Genomic DNA, 25,344 nt, shown 5'->3' with positions numbered 1-25,344 from the left:
GCCACAATAATGCCAAAAGAACGCTCTGACATGGTCACCTGCCATGACTGCTGACTTTGCCAGTGAGTTACCCAAATATCAACAAGGTAGTTGCTAACCAACGGCTTATAAAAATCGAGCCTACTCTGGGGTTACCAATACGGGTTCCACCCTAAATGTAGCAATCAAACATCCACCATGCAGGTGGTCAACAATGCCCTTCAGATTATCTACAAAGGGCACTTATGCCTCGAAGTCATCTTGGATCTCTCGACTTGGATGACTATCACGCACTACTCAACCTCCTTGCAAACAGGATGTTTTTTGTGAAATGTCTGGAAATGATTTACATCATACCAATCTGGCAAACAACAGACTGCCCAGATGGGTTCCCTCAATTCTGAACGCCACCGCCTCACCTGTGGAGTGCTGCAGGTTTTCATTCTCTCGCTGGTAATCTATAACCTCCATGTGAAACCAGTGGTTTCGCTCCTAGATTTGCGCAATATCGCAATACAACAATACACAGATGAAGCACAGTTAAAGCTAAATGTCAAGGTCCCACAGGACATTGCACTCCTTCACACATGCCTCATATCCATTCAAATGAAGATGACAAGTGCCATTTTAAGGCTTAATCACACCAAGACTGGATTCGTACTCCTGGGCCACCCTTCCAAGCAGAGACCCACTCAAATTTGGCTGTATGAAATGCGCTTGGACAGATTCTAGCCTCCCCTCACCTACTCAGCAAAATCCCTCGGCTTCATTGCAGACAGTAATCTAGCCTTCCAACAACACTTCGCTAAAAAGGCCCAAACTGCTTTGTAGCAGATCAATCTACTCTGAAAGATCAAGGCCTTCCTCCGACCCCAGGACTTCAGAACGGCAGTTCAGGCACTACTGTCCTTGCATATTGATAAGAGTTGTGCAGGCTCCAGTGTTCTTACATATTGATAGAGGTAATGCTCTGCTCGCAGGGCTCCTGACAGCTAATTTGGCACCCCTTAAAGCCATGCCATTGCTCACCTCAGCACTGGTTCTGGGAAGTTTGACCATCGGTCCCATGATGAGCAAATTATACAGGCTGCCCATCCCCATCCCCATCCTGGCTCCGATCTGGTTCAAAACCACATACCTCATCTATAAGATAACCACCGGCAGCACGCTGGCCTACCTGATGGCCAAACTAAAAACATTGGGTGGCACACAGGCATCTTACAGAAAGACCATCACCAGACTGGAAACTTGACTGGCTTACAAGGAGAAAACTAGGAAACAGACCTTCTCATGCTACACTTTGGTCCCCTGAAACTCTATAACGGTGGCAATCCAGACTGCTCCAAGTCTCTTTCAGTTTAGGAAAGTCTTGAAGACTGGCTCTTCCAACAACCCTTTGGTATAACCTAGAGTCCTGTTATCTTTTGCACATCCTCATTAATATACTGCACTGTGACAATTATCCCTAATGTTTACCGATGACTTGTGAAATTCATGCGACCAATGTTTTGCTCTATGACCTATACAGTGCTCCATGGCTCCAGAGCTTGGTTTGTGCTACTATATTATATAATAACAATAAAAGAAGGTACAATAAGAGACTTCCTAAAATAAGTGATCACTACACCCCTTTCAAGAACGAATTCCAAGACCCTAATGCCTGAATAATGAATAGCATCTAATATGGAGAATGTATACATTCTGTCCAGAATGCTGAGGAAATTACTATTATACAGCAAATAAACACTTAGACTGTCTGCTGAACTGCCCTAGGAAGAAACTAAATGCAACTGTTTTCTTGTGAGGAAGAGAGATTATAGTGAGGGAAGTGGAACCTTTCATCATGGTCACCTGAGTGGACTCATGGGGGGGCAAATAAGGACTATCATGTGAAGAGAGAGGTGCAGCCACAGTCACAGAGTGAGCAAAGCTGTCGAGGAGACAAAAGGAATCAAAGAGACTGAAGAACTGCAGGAAGTACGAAGCAGTAAGAACCAGAACTCCTGAACACAAAAGGCAATGCCAATCCTTGTTCCAAAGCCAAAGTTGATGCTGATGTTGAGGTGAAAAGCAAAGAAGAACGTACAGATGAAGCCGCCCGGGAATATGGCAATACACACCATTAGGTGACGCAGCAGGTTTGAAGAGCCTGAATGGAGAAGGTGATGCAGTGAGGCATCGAAGAAGGCATAAGCATGAATGCCCTGAAACGCTGTCAAGCAAAACTCTACTCAATGAGGGGTTTCCAAGCAAGAGAAAGGAACCGTGAGAAGGAAGGGAGATTATGCTTTCTCATGCTAGAATAAACATATCTTAGAACCTGCAGCCCTAAGGGGCTATATGAATTAAGAGAATGTATGCTTTCTGGGAGTTGGACTAAAACATCAGGTTGGTTCAACTGAGAGAAAGACTGTACACACTAAATGAGATGCTGCATTCTGGGAGGACACATAGCCAAACATTTATAAGCAGGAGAAAAAGAATGTGCAAACTGAAAGGAAAATCATTACCCAGAAAAGCAAGAGATGATAGATATATCTTAATGAATGCTAACCAATTTAGTAAATATTTCGAAGGATGCTTTCTTTCTCTCAATTTCTTTACTATGATTGGGTACAACTCCCAACACTTACTAGAACACCCCCACCACGATATTTTTATTATTAAACATTCATATAGCATGCGCTTCAATACAAATAACATCTTATCTCTTCAACAATAAAGTTATGAACTTACTCAATTGTTCTCACCGTACTACTCACAAAAGAATAGTTCAGTTAACTAGGTCCGAAAGTCATCCTGTGGCCTTTAGGCTGCAAACTCTCTGCAAAAGGTGCTCAACCTCTGGGCTATTTCATCTAGGAAAGGACATGCAACTGTAATGGTCCTGTGCAAGATCTAGTACAGGGGACTGTGTGCAGCCAATGCATCTCCCACTGATCTTGTTTGACTTTACCTGCACCATCAATGTACAGACCAAGGTGTTTAGCTAAAAACACTCTAGCAAGTTGTGGGCATCTCTGGTGCAGCCTTTGAGTGTTTTTCTCCAATACTTACCAATTGCATCTGTCTGACTGCACCAGCACTCTTTAATACCCCTGAGCGTTCCCTCATCCCGAATGATTGTCAATATCACACACCTTGGCGCATCATGGCTACATGGATGGCATGCTAATTTACTGAAAAGGTCACCAATAGTATGCCAAAACATACCGCCTCTATTCCATAATCAAAGCCTGACCGACACTCAACAGGCTAATGATGGTCATCATATTCCTGGGACCCGAAAATACTACATGCCTGTTCACTTCCTTAGCTATTTAGACAGACAACAGCCCACAAACCGCAAACTAGTAACAGTCATCCCTAAGGCAATCCCATTATTGGTGTGAACATGATTGGACTACACCCAATTCCTTATTCCCCCTCAAACATCAACTCTGATCCTAACAGCCAGCTGAAACTCACTGGAGACAGGGTAACAACATGAAGAAAGCCCGGGGTCTGCATTGCCAGCACTTTTAAAATAAAACTCTCCACAGGCTCAAAATCATGGGTTGAGTGAACTTTCAGTCAGTATACTACATAATCTATGAGTGTATCTAGGTAATGAACAAGGGCTACCTCATCAGAAAAAATGATAAACCTGTTCCTGGGATGTTCCCTCAGCTTACCCAACTCAGAAAAGCTGTTAGCCATAAAAGACAAGATATTGTTCTGGCTTCTCAATGCAAAGATCGCTGATCGCTACCTGCAGGCAGAACTAAAGCAGCTCCACTTTAGGAAAAGCTTTAGCACTCATTTCTAAGACGCATACAACGCCAACTAAGCCTGCAGCGATGGCATTTATGAGACCTCCTACATTATTGGCGGGTTCTGCATCAAATAACTCTTCAAGTGACACAAAGAAGCCACTTGCATGCTTCCCAGAAACAGTACAAGTTACATTAGGATACACATGTATATAGGCTATGTTTTAGAATCATTGCATTTCCAAATGTCTACCCTACCTGAATCCTCGTTCTCTGGTTCTGAATGTCTGCCATCTACAGAAAAAGGAAGGTGGTGCATAAAACAAAGGGAAACACAAAAAATGAAAACAGACTTGGAGAGGGAGAAGTCGATGCAATGAAATAAAATGTAAGGCAGCAAATAATACATGAAGATAAAATATGTATGAAATGACAGAAAAAACAGAACGTGCAAAGACATACTTCTAACAGAATTAAGAAAAATGGCAAAAGGAATAAATACAATCAACATCAAGGGGATCGAAAGGGTTACTTTTAAACAATGAAAGTAACAAAAACATCTGGTGTATCCAGAGAGAATGGAATCTGAAATGCTTATATCCATTTGGCACTTGATTAACGTGTTGCCTTTTTATGAGAGTTGGAAAATAGATGATATTACCACAGTCTTGGAGCTTAACACAGAGAGAAGGGATTTAGAGGAATCAATGCAAATATGCAATATTGACAGCAATTCCAAATGGGCAACTAAGCCACGTATCCCTTCTGTGGAAGAATCCAAAAAGACCAAGAGGCATTTCGTGTTCTCGTATGTTGCGACATATTGAACAGGTTGACAATGACAGAGCAAATATCCTTTGTGTCACTTCACAAATTAGCTACCTCTCGTAAATGATGTTTCTCAAATAGTTCAGGGCACAGTAAACCCCTTTTATATCTCAACCTTTAACAAGATTGTCGTTGGTGCCTTAATATATTCTGTTAGGTCATCTGTTAGGTCATATTTCAACTGCACCATTCAATTCTTTAATGTAACAATATTTTTCTCTGGCCTGAATTAGTCTCCAATGCCCTGCCATCACTTATACTCATCCCTACAGATAAGTGGTGTATTGGCCACTTTCACTCCCTAAAACTTGGAAAACATGCCCCAAAAATAAAAATAGGGAGTACAAATACTCCCAACAAAAAATAGGAAAAAAGACATGTAGAATCTTACGCCCATGCTTTCACTCTCACAGCTACATGGATATGTTTAGACCAGTACTACACGCAGTACCAGAGGAAGAAACTATTTTAACTGTCTGATTGCAAGAATTAAACATGTATCTTTTAAAGTGTATGAATAACTACGAGCAAAGAAATAAATATTACAAAAACATTTAAGGTTTTTTAGGTAGACCTATTTTTACTCGCTTATAAAACACTCCCATTGCAATTGTAATTTTTTATTTGTAAAGCGCTTATACACAAGTTAAGTGTTTCAAAGCGCTTCAAGGCGAGAAGAGAACAAGGGAATACAGTTGTCATTCTTAGGCCTTGAAGATTCTGAATGATCTAACAACAATAACTAGCATACTAGGCGACAGGCAATTCTACTAGTGTAAGTGAGTGACACAGATTGGGTGGAGAAAGAGAGGGTGAGAGGGAAAAGGACATACAAAAATATAAACTACCGTACTAGGCCTGGCACCATGTCAGATTAATTGGTGGTTGGTCATCTAATGCGTCTATGGATGAGTATTCCAGGCACAAACAAGCTAGGGAGGGGAGACAGAGGGAGGACAGGACAGACAAACTTGCTAGGACTAGTACATTCAAGGTTGTGTAAGTGCACAGACAGGAAGTGCGAGGCAGGGGGAGGGGGACAAATGCACCTAGTCCAGCAGGTGCATGGGTTAAGTGCAGAGTGGTTGCCCCTCTAATGGAACATATTCCAAGTGCAATAGTTTCAAGCTGAGTGAAGAGGCCTGGAGGGAAGTGCAGTACTGGCGGGGGAGCCTGGGACCTGTGAGACTCTGGAGGTGCACCTGGCGACCAGTCAGTGAACTGAGCAGGTTGTGGGAAAGAAAGGAGGGAAGCAGGAGAGAAGAGAAAGGAGGTTAGCAGGGGAGAGGGAGAGAGAAAGAGGAGGAGAAGAGGAATTGGACTTACATTTTTATTCCCTAAAAAATCATTTTACTCTCAACTTTAAAAAATAGGGAGTAAAATGCTTCCACTTTCAAATCTTATCTGGAGCACTGCTTATACCTAATAATTACATTCATCCTCTAATGCAGGATAATGCACATCCAAACTGGATGGGCAGTGAAAAGCGCCACAGGGTCGGCAGAACTATGCCTCATCAGTAGGATGGCACAAAACAAAGCAAGACTGGCACTGGTGCCGCAGGCAGCCACAGTCAGGCCGGGTCGCAGAACAACCTTCAGCACTGCTTCCAACGCAAACACATCGCTTGCGGGATTGCCACAGCATGACACCAACCCTTCATCCCAGTATGCAGAGGCCGGCACAACAACGGCTGCCACAGTGGGAGAAGAGTGCAGCTGGCAGTTTCAGCTGGAGCCCGCGCATACAGGGAATCCCACTACACCACTAAGGATTAAGTTAATATAAATGGGCCTCCAAGGAGGCCATACCAACCCAATAAACCACCAGGCAAACTGTATAATGAACAGAGACCTCTCAGAAGGCCTTACTTCAACCCCCACTGGCCCACTCTGCAAGGAGTGCGGCAGGGTCATGGAAAGAGCGGGTCTTACAAGTCCTTATCAGCCCTCCCCAAGCCCTTCCCTTGTCAGACCCCTGTAACTAAGGTCAGTGATTGGACAGGGCAAGTAGCCAATCCTGGGAGAAGGTGGGGTATTTAAGGAGGTGTGTGTGAATGGTCTAGTGTGGGTTAGTTGGATGAGGACAGGAGGTGGAGGATGACGTTCGAGAGGCCCGAGGTGGCAAGTGTGAAAGGAGTGGAGGCTATTGGAGAGAGGGTGTCTGTGGAGTGTTTGTGTGTGAGTGGAAGGAGCAAGTGAACTAGTAGTAGGAGAGGAGCACAGAGGAGGCAGTGGTAATTGGGGGTGAGGGTAGTAGAGTAGAAGCTAGAGGGAAGAGGGAAGAAGTAGTAATAGTTGTGTTGGGATATTTATTTTTAAAAAACTTGGATGGCTTTTTGCACAACCAAGTAAAGATCGCAAGTTGGCCCATGCACTATTTTCTTGCATGGGGTTGGTGTCACTACATGCAGCAAGCAGTTCCTTAGCGGAGATCAGAAATGCTAAATGGAAGTCTTAATAGGAAATGCAAATAATTTTGTTGCCATAAATTGGAGTCCTTCCCAATAAATTTGCTCTCCTTGGACAGAACTTGACGAAACCTTTTATAAACATTCAGGCTTGTGTGTATGCTTATTTTGAAAACGTTTTTGCAGTTTTGTCAAATGGCACCAATGTTACTAGCATCGGAAAACAGGCTCTGCCTGTGAGGAGAGTCCAACACTTATTAGCACTTACTTTGAAACAATTTCCCTCTCTGCAATAATTCATAATTATTATTGATGTGCCCCATGTTTTAAGTGACATCTCTGTTCTTCAACTAGACCGCTACATTAAATAAACACCGTGAATATGCAATATGCAGACTTGTTTCCTGCTGTCAATGTGTGATGTATATGCTCATTATGTTTTTATTATTTGATTACATCACAGGCAAAAAGAAAATATTGTTAAATGAGAAGCATGGGCTAGTGTTACATGGAACAAATATATGTTATTGCTTCCCTAAATAGTGTCCATCCTTCAAAGAATTTTCAATAATAGAACTGTATGTCATCCTAGCACTGCTTACCAGCAGTGACTGAAACAAAGAGCAACTGTGCAATTGATAAGGTGCGGTTATTTTTCATCTTCTAATACAACGATGCACGAGTTGTGAAGGAAATACCCCTAAATACATAGTGGCATTGGGAGAGCACACATATACACTGAACCCCTTATTTACCTTTAATATGAAGCAAAAAAATGAAAATCCACAATTAATACATGAATACAGCACAGTGCAAAGAAAGGGTTGACACAGTAAGTCGAGCTTTAAAATCATACAAAATATTTATGGGACTAACCAAACAAATAAACTGAGATGGACAAGGCGTTAGCTTTCCAAGTCATACAGCCCTCTTCATCAGATGATGGTCGCAAAGAAACTGAGTAACAAAAAAAGCACAAACTGAACATTTCAATTTCCAATGCATCCTCAGTGTGCCCCATGCTTGATAATAGGTTACTGGCTTGGATATAATCGGGCAAAAAACAAAATATGTTACCTATGTATAACTGGGGCAAAGCTCACTGCTCTCTTAGGGTGCCTCATGCTCGATAATGGGTGCCAACCATTCATGATAAAACAAGCAAGTTTGCTATTGTTGATGCCTTGTGCCCTCAACCATTCAGGTTCTAAACAGTAGTGTTTCACAGCTGTTGGTGAAAGGTGGTACTGGCAGGCTGTCTTATGATCCTGTTGGATGTATTGCTTCATAGTCCTGAGCTCAAAGTTGGCCATGTGTCATTAATTCTTTATCTATGTTCAGAGAATTGTATTTTAGAGGGAGCACTTTCAAGTAATTAAGCACCCACATTCTTCAATGTGAGGTATTTGAGAGGTAACTTTTCAATATAATCAATCACAGATCCTCCAGTCTGTGCCCATTATGTGCGAAATAGCAATCATCTGTTGTTTCTATATTGAGTTTCGAGGTTGTGTATCTATTTTTTTGACTTTGTATTGTATTTGGTTCAAATCTTTACAAAAAACAATTTCAAGTAATAACATAGTACACATAATTAAAAAAAGAAAATGCTAAAAGAAGAATAAAGTAAAATAGTACAAACAGAATTACCAAACTGGAAAACAAAATAGATTAAGAGAAGGGTAATCAATTTAAGTCCAATACATCAACAGAAGTTCTCCTAGTCAAGGTTCCCCTTCGTCTGTGTTCATGTGTCAGGTGGCTCATAGATGGATAAGAGTGAAATGTATCAGTATTCTGGGACCAATGATAGTCAAATAAGGCTTCCTTAGCCTTAGTAGGGTTCGAGACCAGTGGTTCCACAGAACACCAATCTCATTTAGGGTACATTCAGATCGAACTCGGAAGGCCATTAATACAGATGAATGGTCCAAATGTCTACTCATTAGTTGGTATAGGGAGTAAGGAATGGGTGCACTCATTTTTGAGTAGAGAACAAGGGAGGTCCAATGTACCCGTGCCCACAGCGACACCATGCCCAACTCAAAACGGATAGCTGAGATCAGACTCGCGTTTGGTACTCGAAGGATTCTCCTCCAAATTTTTCCCTCAATCCTGCTCAGGATTTTACACAAATGATCAGATCTTAATTCTAAACCATAGGTCAGTTTAGGCACAATTTTGCCTTCGAAGAACATCATTGAGGGTTTGAGGGAGAATCTGCCAAACATTTGGTCAATTCTAATAATCTGAGCTTCTAAAAGTTTACAGTTATGCAGCAAGATCTCATTAGCTATTTTAGGGCCTTTACAGGTGGAGAAATAGAATCCCATGAACCGAACTGAGTCTGCTAATTTCAGGGGAATGCCTCCAATGGTGCATACAGGTCCTTTAGTCATCCCTTTTTCTTTCTTAAAAGCAAGAATCTTAGTTTTAGTTGGGTTGATAATTAGCCCGTTGTCATTGGCATAGTTCTCAATGTTGTTTAGAGATCTTTGCAGCCCATCTTTAGTGTAGTCAAAAATCAGTACATCGTCTGCATATATTAGACATACAATTTTTTCCCTACCAATCTTTGGGGCATCCATCCCCTCTTTAGCCAGCGATAGTATTACATCGGAGAAGTACTGATTAAATAACCAAGGGGCCAGGACACACCCTTGCCTCACCCCCGGTAAGATCGCACTCTCCTAGAGATGATCCCCTTTTGACTTAATCGGTCCTGTATGCCACAGTTTTCATACACACCGCTAATGAGTCTTAACAGCCCATCAGGCAACCCCTATTTGGCAGGTTTGGACCATAATCTGCCACGGTCGATGCAGTCAAATTCAGCAATTAGAACAATCAAGGCCATATAAGTAGAGCCCTTAATTTGAAGCCAAGCCTCTTTCTGCACACACTTGAGTGCCAAACCATTAATGTTTGTTGAATGTCCCTTCCTGAAGCCTGTCTGCAATTGGACCAGCGGATGATAAGTGGTAGCCCAGTCCTCCAACTGTGAGAGCAGGAATGCCGAAAAGATTTTACAATCGGAATCGATAAGAGAGAGCTCAGTCGATGGTTCCTGGGATCCGTCTTGTCCCCACACTTGAAGATAGGGACCACATGTGCCGTATTCCAGGAGCTCAGAGTGATCCCGGTAGAAATGATGTCTCTAAACTCCAGATACAAGAGGTTTGCCCACAAATTACTATCTCCTTTGAAGGTGTTATTTGTGAGACCATTAGGGTCTGGGGCACAAGATGATTCGCATCTTGAGATTAGACCGTAAATAGTGGATAGATCCAGCTGAGGATCCCATGTGGCATTTCCCGTTGTTTCGTTTATGGTCTGGCTATTGGTCAGTGGGTGCCCAAATCCGTCCTCATAGAATTGCACCCACTCTTGTTCAGAAATTGAATTAAGCTGGGATACAACATAATTAGGGTGTTGCCCGTTGACCAAATACCAGAACGAACTGACTTCAGATTTAATCAAAATCCCTAACATCAATTCTGCACCTTGCTGTAGAGTGAGGTGTTTCCGCGATTTGCAGAAATTCATATAGGACTGTCTGACCTTTCTGGTCAGCTCATTACATGGAGCCTGTTCAGAGTTGGTACATTGTATCATTCGAATGTCCCTTCTCATAACCATTTTTGCTTCTGCTAATTCCATATTAAAGCCATGGGTATGGCTAGGTTGTTTTTTTATGTTTACTACCTGGTCCTGCCCCAATACCAGCTACCAAACCCCCAACAAGATTCTGGAATTCATTAGTATTGAAACAATTAATCTTCCACTCATAGGTGGATAAGACAAGATTGTTCCTTACCCCCGAGTTCAACAAATCAATATTACGGTCTGTCCATTTGACAGCATTCCCAGCCACATTAGCAATTACTCGCGGTTGAGTCAGAAATTCCCTAAAACAGACCGGCAGATCAAAGGAAGCTGTCAAGATAGAGTGATAACTCCAATCATTTTTCATCACCTGAAATGACTTGCATAAGTTCATAAGATAAGGATCAACAAAAATATAGTCAATCAAAGAGGAACTTATCCCTCTATGCCACATATGCCAGTCTAATGAGGTGAGTTGTTTGGTCTTCCTTCCCATTAGGGGCTCCAGAACACGTCCCTCAAGCCCAACCTTCCACATTCTGCCCAGAGATATCTTTACTGAATTGCCACTAGTTAGGTCTTCAAGATCCCATAGGGATCACAATCAGTATTAAAGTCACCCACCACCATCATTCTCCCATTCACGTTTCTCTGAATCCAGACGTCTATTACATAGCCTACATTTTCTACAAAGTCATCCAGAGGTGCGATACCCCTGTGCCAATAAATGCTGATGATCAAGATCTTAACCTTACCATCACTGGCGCAAAGCTCAATCCCCAATGCCTCAAATGGCAGATTCACAACATTTTCCCCACTTAAACCTAGTGAGTGATCGATTGCAATCATCAGACCCCCCGAAGATCCACCGTCAGTACTTTCTTTCACTGGCTGCACAAATACATTAAAGCCATCTAGGGTAGAAGCAGAGGTCAGCCATGTCTCTTGGAGACAGATGCAGTTAGCAAGTCTTACGTTATTCACACATTCCCAATTCGAAAGAAGATGGGCATTGCCTCAGGTATTCTAAGATTTGACAGTTAGCAAAATCTTTTCCTGGGTAATTACACAGCCAGTCCACTTATCACGGGACCAGTTTTTGTCACAGGGAGGAGATTATAGTTGCCTAGTACACATCTTTAATTTCTCCCCTATCAGCATTCTTTGTTATTCCCAGTTTTCCAGGCATACATGGGACTAGATTAGTTTTTACATCATGAGGGTCAATTTCCCCCTTCTCTTCCTCCACCCGCTGGACTTCAAATCCCATCGAGGATAATGCCTCCCTCTGTGTAAGGATAAATTCCCCCACCAGAGGGGCCAGATGGATAACACTGACACCCATCTGGTCCCTCACTGGAAATGAGACTCGCTCAATGTCGGTTGATGCTGTTAGGCGGAAACCTGTGCAGTTCCCTCTGGGACCACTGCAAAAGATTTAGGACTACAGGTGTTTGGCAGTAAACCCACTTGGTAGCAGTCTGTACCACACAGATTCACTTGGTAGCTGTGGATGAGCAGTCAGACTTCCCTCAAGAAGAGTTAAGCAGTATGTGGAGTATACAAGATAGGGCAATTCTTCACAGCAAGACAAGCAAACACGCAACGAGGCTCAGTGTAAAGATATTAAGGTATTTATTTATAACGAAACATCTATCAAAAACACTATGGCACTATCACGGCACACAAATCAAATACAATTACTCTACGAAGAAGAAACGATCAATCCACCTAGCAATATTTCGACAAGTCTAGGTTCTACCGGCACCACTTATTTGCAGACAGAGGTGTATGCCTCAACCTAGATGGCACTCTAATATTAGTTAGGACGGGAGAGAAAAATAAGCAGGTTACGAAATCAACACAGCTCAATACTTCACGGGAAAAATGCAAGGCAAGAAGGCAAGAACCACAATAGATCATAAAGTTCAGAGGCCAGGCCCACTCGGAGAGAGGCAAGGCGATATGTCCCAAAAGTATCTTGTGGAGAAGCGTTCGAGTCTTTGTAGCAAATTGTTATCGGTAGATTGAACTAGTACAGAATAATACGTGAGAAAGCTTGGAGGCGACCCAACGGAAAGGAGAGGATTAAGACACCTCACTCGAACCGTTCGAAAGGGAAGCCAGGCGGACACGATACCTTGTTGTGGAGGGCAGCTCCGGCGGGGGCAGTTGTTCCTGGTGGTGGATGCACGTCGGGTCTTTGCCAAGAGTAGAGATGATCTCGTCGTCGAAGAAAAGTGAAGTCAGGTGCACCACCAGGGAAGAGACCAGCCGCGGAGTGCTCCGTCACAAGGCACCACCTTTTGGTCGCGGTACAGGGGTAGTGGCTATCCGGTTGCCGAGGTGCTCTGCACTGGCAATTCGACCACTGCATCCTGAGGCGAAGAAAAAGCAAAGGAGACTGGTTGTTCCCACCAGTCAGGGGAAGAGACTTCTGAAGATCCAGTCCCAAACGCCCTGCTTTTATGCAGAAAACCCCCATTCATTCAGCCTAGCTGTCAATCAACACATGCTAAGTGGTGAGCGGGGAGGCTCACCACTTGGGCCAATCACTCCAGAGTGCGACCGGAGTTACAAGGCAACTCGGTCCAGGGTGCCTAAACCCCGTCCCACACTCCTGTGGTAACCCAGACAGAGTGGCACCACTTTGGAGGGTCTCTGTACAGAGCCCGCCAAAAATGGAACAAAGGGCTCGACCTTTGGTTTAGGAGTCACAGAGACGAACACAGACGCCATTTTACAAACCGAGTTCTGGCAGAAAATACCATCCGATAAACTTATTTAAGATAAGTAGACCGGTGGTACGTTAGAGATTAACGAGAAAAAGTATCAATCTCCAACAATGGGACGAATCCCATAGGGTTATGTTCGGGGTCGAACATAACAAGTAGTTTCCACTGCCACCAGCCAAAACTCAACGAGGGGGGACAGGACAGTGCCCCCTCGAGTAACAGATCCAGGAGTAATCGAATTACCCCTACTAGTACGTCCACAATAAGATGGTTTGTACTAGTTCTGTTAGTAAATTTAGGCCTAGTAAAGCCAATGGTGACTTTACATGCCCAGGGAAACAGTAGTCAGTCCCCGGGTATGGAGTCTATGGTGGGGGTCCGCTAGGACGCCCCTGTGCTACGGCACGTAGGGTGCGGTGTAACACACATAGAAAAACATATGAGACCCTATGGAGTAAAAGACCCCATAGCCCATCAAACACATTGACATTCAAAGGAATTACACACATACATCTCCAAGAGTGGGAGGAAAAGAGTCTCACTCTTGGCAGGATGGAAAAAAAAACTCCAGAAATCCAGCAAAGCTGCTGGGGGACTCACTAGGTTAGGAAATTGAGCCTAAACAGAGAATTCTCCCTAACACTCGCCCCCCACCCCCAGACTAAGGGACAGGAGGATTTAATCCACTCCTGGATGAATCTCATACCTCTAGTCGATGACATACATCCTAGAGAGACCATCAGCATTTTGGTGGTGACACCCTGACCTGTGCTCAATGGTGAAATCAAACCCTTGCAGGCAGATTTACCATCTCAATAGTTTTGGGTTTTCCCCTTTCATTTGCATTAACCATCTCAAGGGTTAGTGGTCAGTCTGAATGACAAAAGTAGAACCATACAAGTACGGCCTAAACTTCTTCAGAGCCCACACTATAGCAAAGCACTCTCTTTCGATTGTTGCCCACCTTGTTTCAGGATCCTTCAGCTTGCGGCTGATGAAGCAAACGGGGTGCACCCTACCTTTCCCATCCAGTTGACTGAGTACAGCACCTATTCCTACATTTGAAGCATCTGTCTGCACAATGAAGTGTTGGCGGTAATCAGGAGCTCTGAGTACTGGGGCTTGGCAAAGAGCCTTTTTCAGGTTTTCAAAAGCCTGATTGCACTCCTCCTTCCATTTAATCTTTTTAGGAAATTTGGGCGAGGAGATGACATTCAGTGGAGAAGCTATGGTCCCATAGTTCTCTATGAAATTCCTGTAATACCCAGTGAGGCCTAGGAAGGCTCTCACTTGGGTTTGAGTAGTAGGTGTTGTCCAATTTTGCACAGCTTCAATCTTACTGAGCAAAGGCCTTATTTCTCCACCTCCTACCTCATGTCCAAGATAGACTACCTCTCCTTGGCATGGTCTGTCAGGGCTATTTGCCAATAGCCTGACGTCAAGTCAAATGTGCTGAGGAACTTGGCGGCGCCAAGTTTATCCACCAACTCATCTGTTCTTGGCAAAGGGTGGGCATCAGTCTTGGTGACTGCATTAAGAGCTCTATAATCCACACAGAATCTAAGTTCTTTAGATCCGGCCTTTGGTACTAACACAACTGGGCTAGACCATGGACTAGTAGAGGGCTCTATTACCCCGAGATCAAGCATCTTGCTGACCTCAACTTTGATGTGGGTACGTACGTTCTCTGACATTCTGTATCCTCTGCCTTTGACCAGCAGACAGTCACCAGTGAGTATGTCGTGCTGGCCGCAAGGGGTCAAGCCTGGTGAAAGCGAAAACAGAGAGGCAAACTGATTCAACATAGATTTGCACTCGTCTTGTTGTTCGGGTGTCAGACTGGAGGAGAGATTTACTCCTTCAATTTGTTCGTCTAAAGGTAAGCCTCTGAGGAGACCCGGGAGAGCTTCACTCTCTTCTTCTTCCTCGGATGATGCTAGAAGCAACGCTCCTACATCGGGTCTTGAGACATACGCTTTGAGTCGGTTGGTGTGAAAGACTGTCGGAGCCTCCTTGGGATTGCCAAAGTCCACCAGATAGTTGACCTCTCCGAGTTTACCCACAACTCTGAAGGGTCCCATCCACATATCCTGAAAGGCCCTCTGCCTTGTTGGGATCATAACGAGAACGAGCTGGTCTTGAGCGAACTCAACCATGTTAGCCTTTTGATCGTGCCAGTGCTTGACCAATGCTTGTCCAGCTTTCAAGTTATCGCTTACTTCCGTCATCATGTGCGACATTCTCCTCCGGAGACCTATCACGTAGTCAGTCACTCTGACTGGCTTGGGGGAAGGAGCACTCTCCAACCCCTCCTTAATCAGGGCCAATGGACCTCTGACGGGATGACCATAGAAAAGCTCGAAGGGAGAGTAACCTACTGCCTCCTGAGGGACCTCTCTATAAGCAAAGAGAAGGCATGGCAGTAGAAGGTCCCACTTACGCTTAAGGGGTTCTTCTAAAGCACCTATCATGCTCTTCATGGTTCGGTTGAACCGTTCTACCAACCCATTGGTTTGTGGGTGGTAAGCTGTTGAGAACTTGTAAGTAACTGCACAGGTTTTCCACATGGCTTTCATGTAGTGGGACATAAAGTTTGACCCCCTGTCAGAGATTACTTCCTTAGGAAACCCAACCCTAGTAAAGATACCAAGGAGGGCCTTAGCCACAGCCGGAGCTGTAACAGTCCTCATAGGAATTGCCTCAGGATACCTAGTAGCATGGTCTACTACAACAAGTATAAACCTGTTGCCTGAGGAGGTTGGAGGATCAAGGGGACCAACAATGTCAATCCCTACTCTCTCAAACGGGACTCCCACAACTGGGAGAGGCACTAAAGGTGCCACATTCTTGGAGCCAACCTTACCAGAGATCTGGCAGCTCCTGCAGTGTTTTTCCACTTCGGTCCCCATCTTTGGCCAATAGAAGTAGAGAGAGAGCCTTTCCTTAGTCTTCTTGAAACTCAAGTGACCAGCCAAAGGAATCTCGTGGGCTAACTGCAAGAACTGTGGTCTGTTCTCTTGGGGTACTACAAGTCGTTTGTAGTCTCCAGGTGCAGACTCGGTCGGTTCACTGTAGAAGAGGCCATCTTCCCAGTGCAACCTGTGTTTCCCAGGCTCTTGCCCTTCAGCCTGAGCTTCTGCCTGGTGGCGAAGACCTTCCAGAGTTGGACATTCCCTCTGTCCCTTACTGAAGTCTGCCCTGCTGGGTCCACCTTCTGCCAGTAAAGACTGCAGCTCAGGATGGTCAACAGGATCCAGATCTCCAATGAGTTCCTGGCCTTCCATTAGCTCTTCCTCAGAGTCTAACTCTAACACACAGGGTCGTACCTCCCTCACAGCCTCGACTGGAGGTGGAGTTACAGGTGTAACTTTGGACAACCGCGGGGAAGTCCGTGTTGGCTGCACTGGAATGCTGGCTGCTGGTTTCGGGGTAGAAGTCTTAGGTTGCCCTTTCGCTTCTGATTTCTTGGATACAGCGGCCGACAATTCCAGTGGAGCGGGAGTGATTTCTTTCTTCATCATCTCCTGGAGAGTACCGCGCATGGTCCTCTCCCTTGCGGGTCTGGTTAGCTCCTGTAACCGTTTACTAGGAGGTCTGGGAGTATGCGATACAACTCCGAGAGTTTTCAAATCGTTACCCAACAGTACACGTCCTGGTACCTCACTCTGTATGCTGACAGGTATCTTCACAGTCATGTCGTTACACTGGATGAAAACTGGTAATTGGGGAAGCATCTGCACAGGCCCTCCAGCTAACTTGGTGAGGCGTTTGGGTGCCTTAGCAACATCCTCAGCCTGAAAAAACGATTTATCCACCACAGTTATGCTGGCCCCAGTGTCCCTAATGGCAGGAGTCTCCTGACTATTCACCTGGACACTGTCCTTATAATACTCTTTAGTATTATCGGGGATAGAATTATAGATATCTAAATTCTGTTGTTCCCACAACCCCAGAGATACTAAAGAAACGCTGGTTGAGACTCCAATGGGTTCGTCAGCTAGCAGTAGAAAGTTTCCACTTGCCATTTGGACTTCCTCCTCTGGAGCGAAGGCTAAGGAGACAAGCTGGACCCCTGAAGTTTTACCCTTACATCTGGGATCTCCTTTCACGTGGTCAGTCGAGCCACAAACAAAGCATTTACCGAATGCTTTCTGGAATGGTGGCTTGTTCTGACCTCCTTCCGGTTTGGCAGCAGAAGACACACTATTCTGCTGTGGTTTTCCTTGTGGCTTACCCTTCTGGTTTTGTTTGGGGCCCTCTTTGGAATTTGAGTTATTAGAATTCTCTTTTGAGTCTTTTTTAGGCTGTTTTCCCTCTTCCTTTTTCTGAGTTGCCCCAGAATCCTTATGAGTCGCCCTGTTGGCAACCCATAAGTCAGCAGCCTTAGCTAGCTTCCGGGAATCCAATTCCTTCGAATCAGCCAAGTGCTGTCTGAGCTCAGGAGAACAGACATCATAAATAGACTCCAACATAAAAAGATTCCTCATACCCTCATAAGTGTTCACTTTGTAACCCTTAATCCATCCCTCTAAGTTTTTCAACCCTTCACTCACCCAGGTAGCCCAAGGGGTACCATCATGCTTTTTGAGGGTTCTAAACCTCTTAAGATACTGGGAAGGGGTCTTCCCGAATCTAGCTATCAAAGCTAGTTTCACACTTTCGTAATCCGTCTTATCCGCCTCCCCCAATTCCATTACCACATCAGTCGCAACAGGAGGGAGCCTAGAGAACAACCAGGGAAGTAAATCATTCCCGGTGATGTCCTGGAGCCCATGATTGTACTCGAACAGTTTCAACCAATCCAACACATCCAATCTCGGTTCATACATACCCACTAATTCCTTCGGCATCCGGGGTCTTTTGGGACTGGAGCTCCTAGAGGAACCAGAGGAGAGAGAAGCATTTTCCATAGACAACTTTTTCATCTCTAACTCGTGATTAAGTTCTATTTCCCTGAGTCTTAACTCAGCTTGCTTCTGCTCAGCCTGGGCATTCATCCGTCTGAACTCGAGCTCTTGGTTTCGTTCAGATTGAGCCAAGAACCGTTTGTATTCTAATTCGAGCTTCATTTTTTCAAGTTCAAAATAAGCAGGGTTACTTGTGGGACCTGGTATGGGCCCCGTAGGCACAGCTGGTAAGGCAGGTAGAGGAACAGGGGGAGACAGTTTCGTTAGCCTCTCCGTCCTCGTCAGCCTCTTCATCGCTATCATCAGAATTACGATTTAGATCAACACCATCACTGTTATCTACATTTGCTGGAGAAATTGGTTCCTTCGAACCAGTACCCAGACTTTGGTTCGCCAGCAATCTCTCTACTAGTTCTAACTTCTTGCCTCTTACAGCAAGATTCTCTTGCCTACAGAGAGCTCGCAAACTCTCAGTATTTTCACCTGACAAGGACTCTTGACTGTAAGTTTCCATCGTAGACATGTTTCTGAAAGTTGCTTTTTAGTGCTAAGCTTTGTGGTGAGTTATCCTACAGTGTCGAAAAGCACTCTAAACTGTATACTCGATACAAATCCCACTGCTGGTCACCAGTGTTAGGCGGACACCTGTGCAGTTCCCTCTGGGACCACTGCAAAAGATTTAGGACTACAGGTGTTTGGCAGTAAACCCACTTGGTAGCAGTCTGTACCACACAGATTCACTTGGTAGCTGTGGCTGAGCAGTCAGACTTCCCTCAAGAAGAGTTAAGCAGTATGTGGAGTATACAAGATAGGGCAATTCTTCACAGCAAGACAAGCAAACACGCAACGAGGCTCAGTGTAAAGATATTAAGGTATTTATTTATAACGAAACATCTATCAAAAACACTATGGCACTATCACGGCACACAAATCAAATACAATTACTCTACGAAGAAGAAATGATCAATCCCCCTAGCAATATTTCGACAGGTCTAGGTTCTACCGGCACCACTTATTTGCAGACAGAGGTGTATGCCTCAACCTAGATGGCACTCTAATATTAGTTAGGACGGGAGAGAAAAATAAGCAGGTTACGAAATCAACACAGCTCAATACTTCACGGGAGAAATGCAAGGCAAGAAGGCAAGAACCACAATAGATCATAAAGTTCAGAGGCCAGGCCCACTCAGAGAGAGGCAAGGCGATATGTCCCAAAAGTCTCTTGTGGAGAAGCGTTCGAGTCTTTGTAGCAAATTGTTATCGGTAGATTGAACTAGTTCAGAATAATACGTGAGAAAGCTTGGAGGCGACCCAACGGAAAGGAGAGGATTAAGACACCTCACTCGAACCGATCGAAAGGGAAGCCAGGCGGACACGGTACCTTGTTGTGGAGGGCAGCTCCGGCGGGGGCAGTTGTTCCTGCTGGTGGATGCACGTCGGGTCTTTGCCAAGAGTAGAGATGATCTCGTCGTCGAAGAAAAGTGAAGTCCGGTGCACCACCAGGGAAGAGACCACCCGCGGAGTGCTCCGTCACAAGGCACCACCTTTTGGTCGCGGTACAGGGGTAGTGGCTATCCGGTTGCCGAGGTGCTCTGCACGGGCAATTCGACCACTGCGTCCTGAGGCGAAGAAAAAGCAAAGGGGACTGGTTGTTCCCACCAGTCAGGGGAAGAGACTCTCCGGCAGGGAGATCTCCTCTGTCGTCGGGAAGTGGTGAGTCGGTTCCGCAGGGCTCCACCGGAGGTGTCGTCGTGCAGGTCGGCTCAGCGTTACCCTCGTCGGATTCTTAGGTCCTGTGGCGACTTCTGAAGATCCAGTCCCAAAAGCCCTGCTTTTATGCAGAAAACCCCCATTCATTCAGCCTAGCTGTCAATCAACACAGGCTAAGTGGTGAGCGGGGAGGCTCACGACTTGGGCCAATCACTCCAGAGTGCGACCGGAGTTGGCAAGGCAACTCGGTCCAGGGTGCCTAAACCCCCTCCCACACCCCTGTGGTAACCCAGACAGAATGGCACCACTTTGGAGGGTCTCTGTACAGAGCCCGCCAAAAGTGGAACAAAGGGCTCGACCTTTGGTTTAGGAGTCACAGAGACGAACCCAGACGCCATTTTACAAACCGAGTTCTGGCAGAAAATACCATCCGATAAACTTATTTAAGATAAGTAGACCGGTGGTACGTTAGAGATTAACGAGAAAAAGTATCAATCTCCAACAATGGGACGAATCCCATAGGGTTATGTTCGGGGTCGAACATAACAAGTAGTTTCCACTGCCACCAGCCAAAACTCGATGAGGGGGGACGGGACAGTGCCCCCTCGAGTAACAGATCCAGGAGTTATCGAATTACCCCTACTAGTACGTCCACAATAAGATGGTTTGTACTAGTTCTGTTAGTAAATTTAGGTCTACTAAAGCCAATGGTGACTTTACATGCCCGGGGAAACAGTAGTCAGTCCCCGGGTATGGAGTCTATGGTGGGGGTCCGCTAGGACGCCCCTGTGCTACGGCACGTAGGGTGCGGTGTAACACACATAGAAAAACATATGAGACCCTATGGAGTAAAAGACCCCATAGCCCATCAAACACATTCACATTCAAAGGAATTACACACATACATGTCCAAGAGTGGGAGGAAAAGAGTCTCACTCTTGGCAGGATGGAAAAATCAAACTCCAGAAATCCAGCAAAGCTGCTGGGGGACTCACTAGGTTAGGAAATTCAGCCTAAACAGAGAATTCTCCCTAACAGATGCCACCAGAGCAATTGGGAAATTGCTGTAAAGATAGTAAAGATATTAGGATGATTCCAAAATATGTTGTTACTGGGGTCAAGGTTACTGCTAATCTGGATTTGGTATAGCAGACTTTTGCAGCCTTTATCAGAGAGCCCCATACCTGATCAACCATTATGTTTAAGCAGTTTTGGGCCACCTCTATTGACGAGTGGCATGCCAGATATCAGATATACCAATGTTATTCATGGGAGGCTTATTGCAGTCCATAGGGACACACTTAGAAGGATAGTGTAGGCGTTGTAAAATATCCTTCACACCCGCTGATATTCGGGGATGAGTTGCTGCCGCTGGTAACTCTACCTCTGCCTACAGATACCTTGATTTATCCCCTCCACATCCCTCACTCAATGTTAGTGCACCAGCCTCAGGAGCACTAGTGATCCAAGGTATTTTGGAGGGCCCCTTTAGCTCCTCTCGTTGACCTAAGGTGGCATATCTACCTGCGCCATGGTTAAGAGAAGAGGGGGAGGCCCCCTTACAGGGTCCCCAAACAGACTCAATGCGTTCAAGGATTAACGAGGGGGATACACTACACCCCCATCAGCTGGTCTTAAGGGTAGGATAATACACCTTTATTCCCAGTAATTAGTTCTTTCCCTCCATCCTTCAAGGCATTTACAGCCAGTGGTGCCTCAGTGGATTCCATAATAGTGGGGACCCTTGGTTCTGCACTCCCCCTGTCATCTCCATCCTCCAATCCTTCAGTGGGTTCATCCCAATTAGGGTCCGTTTGAACCATGGAATCCACCCCCTTAGCTTTTGGTGGTGGGACCAGATTCAGTGGTTCATGTTCTACCACCGGTGACAGACTGGATTGGAACAGTGTTCTGTGAGCAGTTCTAATAGAGTGGGACCGGCTCTTACGTGCTCCCGGTTTAATTCTCGCGTGTTTCCCTCTGGCTGCAATCAGGCGTTTGTTAGGTAATCAGGGCACCTTAGGCAATTCATTTGCCACTTCCTCGCCCTCATCCCCCCCGCCGCCAGCCCCTAGACAGTTCAGTAGTGAGGTCAATAATAGGTGCAGCTAAGCTGCCCAAGTCAGGGGCAGGGGGGCTGATACAATTCATATTCTTGCCCAGTCCCAGATTAGATGTTGGGCAAATAGGAGGATTGATTGTAATGGCTTCATCAGATATTTTGATAGTGGCCACCAGGTCACCACCCAGGGTTTGAGGTGCAAATCCAACCAGTTGTCCCACCCATGTATCCGCCACCTCCCCAGAGCCAATTCCATATTGGCCAAAGCGAGCTTCAGCCCTCATCTCCTCTAATTTAAACATAACATCAACCAATACTGCATTAGTGAACTTGAGTTCCACTGAAATATTATCGTATTGGGAGACAAAGAGCTCAAGACCATATTTATTTTATTTATTTATTTATTTATTTCTACAGCGCCGAATCCCGCAGGCATCAGGGCGCATTACATGAAGACAAGGACAACAGTAAAGTGATGGGACAGTAGAGGAAGATTACTGGTTCTGAGTAGATTACATTACATGGACATTAGTATTCATGCAGATCCTTTATTTGAACAGCAGTGTCTTCAGTTTCTTCCTAAAGGATAGGTATTTAGATTCTAGTCTTAGGCTGTTTGGGAGCTCGTTCCACTTAGATGCCGCTTTGGTAGGGAATGCTTGTCCATAAGTAGTGCATTCCCGTAGTCCAGTCTGGATAAGATTGTGGCTCTTGTGATAATGGTGCTGTTTTGTTTACTTAGTAATGGCCTGATGCAGCTGAGCAGTTTTTGGTGGTATCGGCAATTGTTTTTCAGATATGTTACGTGGGCTTCCGCTCCTAAAGGTGCTTGCAGGTAGACACCTAGTGTCTTGGCCTTATCCGAGACCCTTACATTTTTGTCTTTGATCTTAAAGATGGTGTATTCTGTGTCTATCTTAGCTCTTGCCTGGTATGATCCAAAGATCGTGAGCTCAGTCTTGATTCTGTTAAGGCAAAGCCAAATTGTCATCATCCAGGCTTCGATGGCGCTGTAGATGCAAGCAAGCTTATTATTGTCAGCGGTTTGACAGCCGGACAGTCCGATGACAAGTTGTGTGTCGTCGGCAAAATTTGTAAAGAAGACCCGTAAGTTGGTTAATAGGGTACATAGACCCGCAGATAGAGATTGAACAAAAGGAGCGATAGGCTGGCACCCTGAGGTATGCCATGATTTATAGTTTGGGGTATGGAGAAGTGGTTGCCCCAATGGATCTTGGAGCTCTGCCCTTTGAGGAAGGATGTTACCCAGTCTGTGGCTCCTCGAGAACAATTAGATGATTTGTCTAAAGCCTCTTGGAGTTTGTGATGGTCGAGCAAATCAAATGCTGCTGAGAGTTGTAATAATATCAGCATCCCTGTTTTTCCCTCGTCTAGTATACTAGGCATTTTAGTCTGAAGGTCGAGCAGTGCTGTCTCTGTTCCATGTGCTCCTCTAAAGCCCAATTGTTGGGTGTGTAGGAGGCTGTTCCTGTCGACATAATCTTGGAGTTGGATGGTAGCAAGTGTTGTTAGTGCAGACACTGTAGGATGTGACAATCGGATACGCTCATCGACATCCCTCAGGGTATGGTGCAGTGCCGATAAGTCATTGGTCATTCCTCAGTTCAGCTTCCGCTTGGTCCGCAACCTCAATGATACTGATGTCAGTGAGGTCTCTTAGGACAGAAAAGTTAGGTTGCATGATCATGACTGCAAGATCTAACATTGTTTTACACTTTATAGCAGGTAAAGCTTTAAGTTCAGTACTGGCAGTGATAGATTTAGTGAAGTAATGGTCCATAAAACGTTGTCCAGAAATTGGTCTCGGGGTAGAATTCCAGTTCTGTTTCCTTATTTGTGTATTTCTATTTCTGTGGTGTTGTTTTGGTAGATGCATTGTGGATGTGCCTGCACGTTTGCATCTCCTAACATTGTACAGGTATGTTACCGGTCTTATTTGTTCTTGATCTAATGAAAATGCAATTTTGGTCACTGATCATGCATGGTGTTTGATGTCTTCTTTACTTTTAAGCAATTTGGAGAATTTTCTTGAAAATGTCTCTCAGCTCATCATCCCCAATGAATGTTAATTGTAGGTCTTTAACAATTTTATTCAATTGTGTTAGTATGGTATGATAAATGACCACCCAGGTTATTTGTTCTGTAGCCTCTGGGTATTTCCAATGCACAATTGAATTCCCCATCAATTTGTCTGGCTGAGTGACCCTTTTGCAAGAATGATGTACGGAGTGTGGAGAGTGTATTGACCCTTACCTTCCTGTTGGAACTTAAATGATGGTAACAGATGGCATAGCGGTAATAGATTGTTTTGGGGGTTGGATGGAGACCTATACTGTGCAGGTAACCTTTCATTACTGTGGGCTTCTTGCATACAGTGGTCCCTAGTTGGCTGTTCCTTCCCGGAAGTGTTTGCTCCGGTTGTAGTAGTCCATGGTAAATGTAATACAGTGGAGGAATCCAGATCGTAATTCATGGAATATGTTAAGAGAATCTTTACCTTCACTCCACATAAAGAACATGTCATCAATGTTTTCTAGGCATGTTGCTAGTTTCTTGGTTTGTTGTTGTAAGAACTCTTGTTTAAGGCTTGCCATGAAAAGGTTTGCATAATGAGGTGCAATTTGTGTGCCCATGGCCATTTCAGTCATTTGAAAGAAGTGTCTTCCATGGAAGCAGAAATTGTTGTGTGCTAGTATGAATCTCATGAGATCTGTGATGGCCCTGACGGAGGTGTCTATCTTACTGCACAATCTTTCAGGAATCTCTGGTATGTGTCTATTGTATATTCAGAGGAGATTTGGGAATACAGTGAAGTGACATCTAAACTAGCCAGGACTGCATTTGGAAGTGCATGTGTTACCTTTTGAAAAATCGGGGGGAAATATGTTGTGTCCTTTACAATGCTACTTGTCTGCATAATCAGAGGTTTTAGGGTGGATTCAATAAATCCACATATTGCTTCAGTTAATGTATTGTCAAGGAAAAGTAGGCACGGGACTCGAACCTCAGGTGTAGTTAGTTCAATAAATCCCCAGGAAATCCCAACACTCTGTTACTGTACCCCTTCAACAGCACCTTTTAAAGATGTTCCGCACATTGGCTTCAATGCAACTAAATGAAGATTATATGACCAAACTACGGAGGATTTCACTCCTTCCAATTAGTACAATCGTCTTCTATGTTGACCAAGGCAACCTAGGTACCCATGGTCTCTTCTCCAGTCTTCAAGAGATACCAACACAGATGCAAACCCTTAATAAAATTGCAACCAACATTCTTCTATAATCCTGTGTTTGAAGTAATGTATTGTAACTTATATTGTGGCTTAATATAC

At 44.7% G+C, this 25,344-nt stretch overlaps 1 protein-coding gene across 13 annotated transcripts in view; it reads right to left on the bottom strand.

The window, feature by feature from the left end:
* The window catches only part of RIMS2 (regulating synaptic membrane exocytosis 2), a 2,919,733-nt gene that overhangs the window by 379,399 nt on the left and 2,514,990 nt on the right, over positions 1–25,344 (bottom strand). For 12 of the 13 annotated variants that reach the window (XM_069621474.1, XM_069621475.1, XM_069621476.1 and 9 more), the window contains one exon: positions 3,990–4,025. The exons of the other annotated variant lie outside the window; for it this stretch is intronic. In XM_069621474.1, the coding sequence (XP_069477575.1) occupies positions 3,990–4,025 (36 nt within the window). The remainder of the gene's footprint in view (positions 1–3,989; positions 4,026–25,344) is intronic. 13 annotated transcript variants of the gene reach the window in all.

Source organism: Ambystoma mexicanum, chromosome 5q, assembly GCF_040938575.1.
Source record: "Ambystoma mexicanum isolate Mex_15411 chromosome 5q, UKY_AmexF1_1, whole genome shotgun sequence".
NCBI classification, from domain to species: domain Eukaryota; kingdom Metazoa; phylum Chordata; class Amphibia; order Caudata; family Ambystomatidae; genus Ambystoma; species Ambystoma mexicanum.
The sequence above is the reverse complement of the archived record's forward strand: the minus strand, read 5'-3'. Positions and strand labels throughout refer to the sequence as shown.